Source organism: Morone saxatilis, unplaced genomic scaffold (assembly GCF_004916995.1).
Source record: "Morone saxatilis isolate NCDOM2014 unplaced genomic scaffold, NCSU_SB_2.0 Contig2, whole genome shotgun sequence".
NCBI classification, from domain to species: domain Eukaryota; kingdom Metazoa; phylum Chordata; class Actinopteri; family Moronidae; genus Morone; species Morone saxatilis.
The window spans coordinates 10,848,995-10,858,405 of record NW_023339762.1 but is presented as its reverse complement, the minus strand read 5'-3'; the positions used below and the strand labels follow the sequence as shown (position 1 = coordinate 10,858,405).

Sequence of the window (9,411 nt, the reverse complement as noted above, 5' to 3'; positions counted from 1 at the left end):
TATATATATATATATATGTTTGAATAGAATTTAAAGCCATGTATGAACATTCATAAATCCATGGCTCTACCAAAACCACAAACAGTAAATAAAGAGTTGTGTACAAGATGAAACTTTATTTTAATCAAGAAAACGCCATGTATTTAATTTGATTCTCTAGTGTGGCCCTATTAAATGAAATCACTTTTTAAACAAGATATTGGTCAATCATGTCATCCACTGCCTCTACGATGGAGGTTGATCCCTAATAATATCTACATAAAAGTAGTGGTCGCTTTATTTAAATTTTTGGCTTTTTTGTTTGTTCATTTTATGTTTAGATTATTTTATACTATGTGTATATTTCAAATTATTTGTTTAATTTAAGGGAGCAGTTTATCTCACTTGGCCCCACTAGAGTCGTATTGTTTATATTGTCAAAGCCTCCTCCACTCTGCAAAAGACTGTAGCCTTTTCTATGTGAATAGATTTGATTTTAATAGTAAAAAGGTTGGTAACCCAGGTTTGGTAGGTTTTCATCCTCCACAGCGTGACTGAACAGGACTTTCTGTGTTTGTTCACAGGTGGTGACTAACAGGGACACACTGGAGACACTCCTGTGCATAGCCTACGTCTTTGAGGTGTCCACCAGTGAGCACGGAGCACAGCATCATATTTACAGGCTAGTCAAAGACTGACACAGTCACACAGTTGGAACTTACCTCCTCTAGAACCATTGTAGCACTTCAGTGAGCAACAACGTTAAACAATGGACTACTTCCTCTGTAAGCTTAAAGCTGAACCCATACAAGGAGCCCAGAGAAACACTTGTTTTGTTAGCATGTCCAGGAACACTACTACTGTTGAGGAAGAGGTGGATTTGGGATTGTGGAAGCTGAAACAGGCTTTGTTTGAAAAGTGGCAAGAAAAAAAGAAGAAGAAGAGGACCATGATACACTGTGGTCTCTATACCAAAGGAGCCAAACCTAGCCGACCTGCAGACCTGCATGAGAAAGTTGTCATTGGTGGTGTTTTTCATCTCATTTTACTAGTGTTTGTTTTTGATTTTTGATTCTTTTACACAAATGCATGTGCAGGGGATGTTTGCTACAGAGGATTTTGGCTGCCTCAGGGTGCCACCTAGTGACATGAATATAAACAACAATGGGGGAAAATAGTAAAGTAGACTGAGAATCCCTCCTTTGCACATCCATAAAATATCACTGTTTTTGGTGCCAATCTTTTGTGTTATTTGAGCATTTGAGTAATTATGTACAGTGCCACGTCATCTCCTCTAAACAGAGTTATGAAGATTAGAGGCTAAAAATGATTTAAAAGAGCTATTGTATTCACTTTGTTTGATGTTTAATGTTAAATGTTTATTGTATTGTCTTACTGTTTTTGATTGAAAATGATCTGACTACAACAAAAGGCACATAACACTGCTAACTTGAACCAGATTTAGATCTGTAAGCTGATTACAGAGGTTGTCTGTAACTGTAACTTGCCCTGAAGTGTCAGATGAAAATACAAGTGTTTCTTACATAACTCCTCTGTTGCTAAGTTTGTTGCAATCGACTGCTCATAATGGTATGTACACCGTGTGCAGGATTTTTCCAATATGGCAATTAGAAGCTTGCAGAAACAAAGTTCTGGTATTTCCCAACAGTGGGGAAATCAGACAAACGGGATCATGTTAGCTCTCCTAAATTCATACTACATAATAATTTGAAGCACAACATACTGGAAAACCAGTATCTTGTTCTTTACATAGGTGACAAAAGTACATATATTCTTGAATATATACTTGAATTTTCCTCAGGATAAATAAAGTATCTATCTATCTATATTCAAAAATTTCAACAAGCATCCTAAATCTGCTTGATTTTTGAGTGTGCTGTTGATAGACACTATTGACCCACAATGCAATGCACAAAGAGAAAGCTGCTTGCAGCTTCAAAAAATTAAAACTAATTGTAGATGGTGGTGATACAGCTCCAGGAAGACAGAACACAAAAAGCAACTTACAATTATTTAAAGTATTCTGTATATTTCTATATATCTGTTGATTATTTTTCATCCAGTGAAAAGTGCAAAGAGCCTAGGGTGATGGAGTGCTCGTTTTGTCCAGAACCAAAAGATATTCTATTTACAGTGACAAAAAAACTAAAAAGTAGCTATACCAAATCAGTATAGGCCGAAATCAAGAAAATAACAAGAACTGTTTGACATTTTTTGATAAATGACAACAGATTCATTAAATACCATTGGTGATTTTATTTACTACTTTATCTACACATCAACCAAGCATTTTTAGTACAAACTGTATCTTTGTACAACATTTTGCTTGCTCTTTGTAAAGTTGAATTAGCAGTGTTGTTCCAAAGTCGCACTTTGACTGATGTCCAAATATGGGCATTATTTTAATGTTACAATGTTAAAGAACATTGACATCTTTAACACAAAAACATTAATACTATTAGTGTGTAGTATGGGATTGAGACACGGCTATTGTTTAATGGGAGTGACCAGTGCCATCTGGTGGTGTTCAGACATCATTACACTTTTCTTATCCACCTCAATTTAAGATGGTGAAATTTGAGGCTGCTTATTTGAGTTTAGTAACATACATGAAAACTACAGTCTTTCTTAGGGGCCACTACCCATAAGTCCCAGGTCCCATATAATCCACCAGTGTCTACTCCACACCAAAGAATCAGTCTGGTTAGCTGCTTCTCTGCACATCAGTCTGCTAGGACATTTGTTTAATCTGTAGAGCTACCTTATATACAGTATAATGTTCCTTTATTAGCAGATTGTATTACCTTTTTGGAAATAAAATTTGAGAATATGAATTTTGAAGAGATTAACATGTAGGATGGAATTTGACACCAAATATATGTTTTTGGTGTCAGCTAAGGCTGATTAAATGCAATGGCACCTCTTAATGTGAGCAGGAGAACAACAATTTCTATTTCAAACCATTTCTACAGAACAGTTCATCCTTGAGTTCTGGCCTTTACACCCTGCACTCCATTAGCTCTTTATCCAAAAAGGTGCTTTCAACTCCCAGGTGTAAACTGAGAATGTGGCACTGTGATGGAGAGACAAGCTCACAAAAGGTGAGAGAAACAGCCTAACAGGTGCAGCAAATCCAAAACCAGGGAGCAAGAGGCTTATTCTGATAATCCCGTTTGAAAGAATTTAAGCAGATTGCTACAATGATGGCAATCCACTCTCAGATGTCTGACCTTGCCGAAAACAGACAGAAAACAGAGGTTACTGGAATTTTCAAAAAGTAGAGCAAGATTTACTTTACTTTACTTTACTTATGAAGTAATAGCTGCACTGTGAAGGAGTATTCACAGGTCTAAATAATAAATATTTAGACGTACACATTTACAGAATTTAAACAGTGTAAAATGTTAAATCAAATTTTAGTAAGACTTAAAGTTTGAACAACAAAACTGGGTTCTCTCGCTTAAAAAAATTCCTCTTTATGCCCAAAATGCTCCCATACACATACACATGGATGGGCAAAATGAAAGGAAAAAATGAGTAAAGTAAAAAAGTAAAATACAGGTATTAAACATAAGCTTTACTTTTGAGACTGAAAGTTTATTTCTTGATCTGAGCAAGTGTTCAAGGCAAAGAAAAAAAAACAAGCCAATACGCCACAAGTCATTAAATCATCTGAAAAAAAAATGGAAATTTTAACATGCATTTTAATGACAACATAGCTCCAGCTGCTGAGGAAGATTGTGTGATATGACCAGCTTCACAAATATAATATTTCTTGCAGTGATATATTTGATTCCATTATAGTCTACTGTATACTGTAAGGTGTTTGTTATTGTGTTCCAGCCCTGTGTATTCCTATGGTATTCCTACACTTGTATGAATATGACTAACTTGTATAATAAGCATTGTAGAGTATAACAGCTTTGCAGATCTGTTTTATTATTTGTTACAGTATTATTTAAATTTTTATTCATTATTTAAAAAGTAGTTGCTGCCATTCTGTCTAAAATGTAGCCTCATATAGTGCTAATAAGCGTTTATACAGTAGCTGCCGTACAACCTGGACACCTTATGCGCTGCTGTCTCCACCTCCTCCAGGTGCGTAGCAGTGACACACCTGGAGAGGGGCTGACACCAGTAAAAGCAGACCCCTGGCCTCACTTCATGCCCGTCAACTCCAAGTTAACCAGCCTCCCAGATATGTCGATGCTGCGTCGAGATTGTAGTTTAACATGGTTTGATCTACATTACGCGCAATGAATGTCACATGGGGTTTGCTGGCGGCTTTGAGTCTGGTGTGCCACACCGAGTCGAGGTGCTCACCGACCTCTTACTACAAGAACTGCTGGATTCGACGCTTTCCGGGGATTTTCATCGACATCGAGGAGTCTCAGAGGAGAGGAGCGCAGCTTTTGAAACACTACCAGGAGGAGACGGCGCTGAAATGCAGCCGCACCTGTTGCCTTACGAGAAACTGTGAGTAAAGCTTCTTAATCAGCGTACGCACAATTACTGGACTCTTCGTTCATTTGTAACGGTACGTTGTGCATCCACTGGTCCTCTATGTGTAAATCCCAACCTCATTTATCTTATTTTCCTCTTTCAGTTTCCTGTAATCTGGCCATATTTCACTATGATACCACTCAAGAGAATGTGAACTGCTTCCACCTGCACTGTCCGACCCTGGAGAGCTGTATTCTCAGCCACAGAGGCAACGTTGTTCTGTACAATATCACCAAGGGTAAGTCACGTCTCATTCACTCTTATTGTTCACAATTATGTTGTCTGTGGTATATGCAAATAGACCAGGGCTGAATACACACAATACATGTTTTCATTCAATTAAACATACTAATGTTGCATAACTGCTACTACAGTACCATCAGTTATGAAAAACATACTTAAATACTATTTTTAAAGGTACTTTCTGCCACTGTTTGCAAAAATACTGTACATTTTATACCACTTCATTTATTGACAGCTATAGTTACCTGTTACCTTTCAGATACAGGTTGTACATGAGCTAAACATGTGCTCAGTCGAGAAAATATTTGTTATAAACTACCCATGTAGTTAAAATGATCCCCACCTCAACCAACTACAACAATAAAATGCTACTTACACACAAAAACATCCGTAACATTAATCCAGTAGTAGAGTATATATTAGTACAGCACGCATAGGGACCATTTTCCTGCATAACAAGTACTTTTACTTATGGCCTTTTAGTTTAGTCTGAATACGTCTTTCACCAATGAAACCAACTACTACTGATAATGGTAAAATTATAGTTAATGAAATGATTGAATTATTTCAGGAGAGCAATAATTCACTGACTTTATTCATTATTACACGTTTCGACATATTTTAAAAAGCCAGTGTGTTTAAATGTGAGCAAAAAGTGAAAACACCAGTGACAAAGGAGAGTCCTGACTCTCTTCATTCCCCAGGTGTGGATCCTGACCTGTTGGTGTTCGGAAAATACTTCACCTCCAATGTACGTGTGTTACCCCACCACTACAGTCGAGTCAACGCCTCAGAGCCGCTGCCCTCAGACAAACGCCAGTTCATTCACCCACCTCCGCCTGCTGCACTGCCGCTGACTTCAGCGCCCACAGTTAGACCACCCACCACAGCGAGCAGAGTGCTCCCCACCACCACCACCACCACCACCACACTGCATAGCACCAGTCAGCCTTTGACAGTTCCCACAACTACACCTGCCTTATCTACCACTCTAAACACTCCCCTAGCTTCAGGGAACCATGCACAAATAACAACCCTGACAACCGCCACCACTTCCCTTGCACCCAGCTTTACTACACCTCCTTCATCCACCACAGCAACCACCCTCAGCCCTTACAATCCCAGGACCACTCCAGCCTTTCCCACCACAACTGCACAGCCCTCCACATCCCCTACCCATCATCACACCACCACCTTCTCTCAGCTAGCCACCAGCCCTCCAACTTCCACAGCCCTTATGGGCAATATAGAGAGCAGCAAGCAATATCCCAATGACACCAAGGGCAACCTGGGGAGGAACCACACTGCAGGCAGTGAGGGGGGCCAGGGCGTCAGCGGAGAGGACACCTTCGGGGGTTTGGGATCTGGGTGGCATGTGGCCGCTCACACCTTGCTGGTTGCAGTGGCCATCTGTATCACAGTGCTGCTAAGCTGCTGTTGCTCGATTGTGCTTGTCGTGAGCTGGAGGGGACAGAGGAAGAGGATGGGACGCTACCGAACATCATGGAGAGGGAAAAGAGGCTCCATGCGTCTGATAAAGTATGTGCTGGTCAGAGAGAACACCTGAAAGTGCAGTTAAAAGTGTGCCGGAACTGACATTTCTCTTTTGTTTACAGCAATGTTTCTAATGAAGAAATCCAAGAGACATTTTACATAAATTCAAATTTCTACTGTTATATTTTTGTAAAATTGATTTTGCATACTGGATTATTTTAATAGCAAGGACATTGCTTTATTTTAAGCAGATTTGGAGGGAAATGTATTTACTGTCAACTGAGAAATTGAGGTTACATTTCTGTATATTTAAACTGAACATGCAGAGGTATTTTATGGCATAGATGAGATTACCAAATACATAGTTGCCATGATTTTGGTTTCACTTGTGACGCAATGACTTTCAACAGAAGAGCTGAACTCAGCCAATGCATTTGACCACAGCAATTTCCCTCAAGAAAGACGATATGATGTCCTTTTGGCTGACCTACATTTTGATGTACTTCAATGAGTTTAAACTGATGTTGATGCCAAACCTCAAGGACTTTGGCCAGTTGTTCTTAAGTGGGAGTTAATGGTCACTTCCAAAAAGACTGCTACAATTCAATGGTTGTTCAGATAATCAACAATGTGCGATGATGGGGCTGCCTTTTGCCTTGTGGCCTTCAGTATTTAACCCTTCTGCAGTCCAGCACATCTCCTCAGTGCATTGAGTTTCTTCTGACCTCAAAGTGCACAGACCACAGACCAAAACTCCGTAAGAGAAGGGTGAGGTACTTTTCAACAGCCTGCTGATGAAAGCATCCTTTCACTGGGGTGTCACTCCTCAACCGGATAGTGACAAGAGTGGGATGGAAGCTGAAGTTGGGCTAGGAAGAGACTGAAAGGGGCTTTTATTACATAAAAGCTTTAACCACCACGCACACAAACTTCCAACTTTCCAACTTAGACTTTTATTTTTGTATTAAAGACAGCATCATACACTTAATGACAGTAAATCTATTTTGGAAAATAAATACATTAATTGAGACCTTTGAGGTTGTTATATCCTGATGTATACTGAAACATTAATCATCTTCAGTAATCTCTTGTTTGTCTTGCTGATACATACATGGAGTCCAAAGTGATCCCACAAGTATTTAAAAATGTTTGGAGCCTATTACAGGTCCCTGCTGCTCTTGTTCACCATCCTTATGTAAATACACTTGTACATTAAGCTGTATTACAATTGGAGTACTTTCTTGACAGCCTCTTTGTACTGCAGCATGGTGCTCTCGTTCTCCCCTTCATTCTTCAACCTTGTCACAGAGTCCTTATATTCCTGCACCTCTCTTCTTCCCAGCAACTGCTCTCGCACTTCGTCGCCTTCTCCTTCCCCGGCCTCTTTCATGCGTACCAGCACGTCCAAGATATTCTTTTGGGACGGGCTGCCCTCCCAGCTATACTCCTCCATGTCTGCCACGGTCTTCTCCGCCTCCCAGGCTTCTATTTTCTAAAGAATGGGAAATACAGAACACTTTTGTTACCTTTAAACGCAGACCGCAAAAGGGAAGATTTATCCAACTCGACTTGTCTGTAGCATTCGATTTGTACAGTGTACAGCAGTTACGTCACAGTAATACAAACGTTGTGCTAATTGTGGAAGATGTTTTTTTCTGCAGGGTAGCAACAACGTATATTAAGAACAAACTTTTTAAACGATCTGGCTCGGGCTCTACTTTGGAATACAGTATGGCAACAGATGTAAAATATGGGGGTCCTTCGTAACCCCCTCACCCCTTCTTTGATGCTCCTCTCACAGAGATAGTATTTCTCCATATGTAGTGCTCTGTCCGCTGCCTGTCTTGCTGTCATCACATTCCCTTGAGAACAATACGCCCCATTGTGCAGAAGCTTAAAGCGGGCTAGCGACAGAGCCTCAGCTCTGCTGCTCTCCAGGTGTTTGAGGTTAATGACCATCATTACCGCTATACATATCTGATCCACATAACATCCCATCTGGTACCAGGCCAAGTGAGTGAGGAGGAATAGATACTTGGGAATAGATCAGTAGCTTCCTTTAAAATAACGAAGGCCTACTTTAGTTATAGATAAAAAGGATCTGCCGATAATCCTCATGCCAAATTAAAGACCGAATGTTTGATAACTCGCCAAGACACGAATGGCCACCTGTTTTCCCGATCTAGTTTATGTACCTGCGAAATAACATTGATATTTTCAGTTGGGGGAGGAAAGGGAAGGACAGGTGTGATGGCACAAATGCAGATGGAGTGCCTCTCGTGGTAAGCTTTCCTCAATGTTGGAGGCAGCTTCGAGCGGTCAGCCCTAATGCTGACCTGGATTAGCACACACTAGAATTAGCAGGGAAGGTCCGTCTCCCTGAGTGGGGAGATAAAATCACCTCAGTGGCTGCTAACAACTGGCCTCTTTGTGGGCTAGCGTTACAACCTGAACGCTACGCCACTCTCACAGCTTCCACAAGCCTGCTGGACAAGCACTGTGCCTTCCATTGTGTGTCCAAAAGGGCAGTGGACAGTGTTATGCTTCCTGGCTCGGACACCTTTCCCAACTGAGAGAACTTCTTTTTTTTTTTTTTTTTATGTGCCTAAACCATGACGGGAAAAGCTCCTCAAGGCACTGCTGGCGCCTTGTGGCAGACTTCTCTGATGTGGCATGGTTGGCTTAATGTGAATGAGTATCAGGGTCAACACCTGATAGGGGAGTCTGTTTTCCCCCCACCTGTGGAGAAATGTCAACTGGACAATGCTGCTGTTTGCCATCCTGCTGCCCATTCAAGGCTGATACCTCCCTAATGGGCTTAGTCTCTCAGATTGCAGAGCAAGATGGACAAGAATTCCCCTGGTAAAAAAGGTACAGTGCCATGGTGCTGGCCATATGGAAATGTCACCAAAGCAGATAAAAGTGATACAAATCTTTAACAGAATGTTTTTTTGTAATACAATATTTTTTGCAGAGTATTCTTTTCTAAAAAAAAAAAATATGAATCCTTTTTTCTTTTTTTTTTAAACAAAATCTCAATGCACACCATTGTGCCAGTTAGTCTGTAACCTGTAAAGTTGGGGCTGCAATTGTACGCAGCAGTTTGCCACCCAGAAGTTTGCCACCCAGATCAGCAGAGAAGGAAAAAAAGAAGGAAAAAAAGAAAGAAAA

At 40.5% G+C, this 9,411-nt stretch overlaps 3 protein-coding genes across 7 annotated transcripts in view; 2 read left to right on the top strand and 1 right to left on the bottom strand.

Moving 5' to 3' along the window:
* Positions 1 to 1,527, top strand: part of LOC118330483 (transcriptional enhancer factor TEF-3-like) — a 37,026-nt gene extending 35,499 nt beyond the window's left edge. For all 5 annotated transcript variants that reach the window (XM_035665026.1, XM_035665025.1, XM_035665024.1 and 2 more), the window contains one exon: positions 564 to 1,527. In XM_035665026.1, coding sequence (XP_035520919.1) covers positions 564 to 677 — 114 coding nt within the window. In that variant the 3' untranslated portion in view covers positions 678 to 1,527. The remainder of the gene's footprint in view (positions 1 to 563) is intronic.
* A 2,714-nt stretch (positions 1,528 to 4,241) lies between these two features.
* Positions 4,242 to 9,239, top strand: LOC118330482 (MANSC domain-containing protein 4-like). Its single transcript, XM_035665021.1, has 3 exons — positions 4,242 to 4,476; positions 4,607 to 4,741; positions 5,451 to 9,239. The coding sequence occupies exons 1-3, from the start codon at positions 4,257 to 4,259 to the stop codon at positions 6,311 to 6,313; spliced, it is 1,218 nt and encodes a 405-aa protein (XP_035520914.1). The 5' UTR covers positions 4,242 to 4,256; the 3' UTR covers positions 6,314 to 9,239.
* The window catches only part of mrps35 (mitochondrial ribosomal protein S35), a 7,783-nt gene continuing 5,545 nt past the window's right edge, over positions 7,174 to 9,411 (bottom strand). The window contains exon 8 of the mRNA XM_035665029.1: positions 7,174 to 7,732. Coding sequence (XP_035520922.1) covers positions 7,463 to 7,732 — 270 coding nt within the window. The 3' untranslated portion in view covers positions 7,174 to 7,462. The remainder of the gene's footprint in view (positions 7,733 to 9,411) is intronic.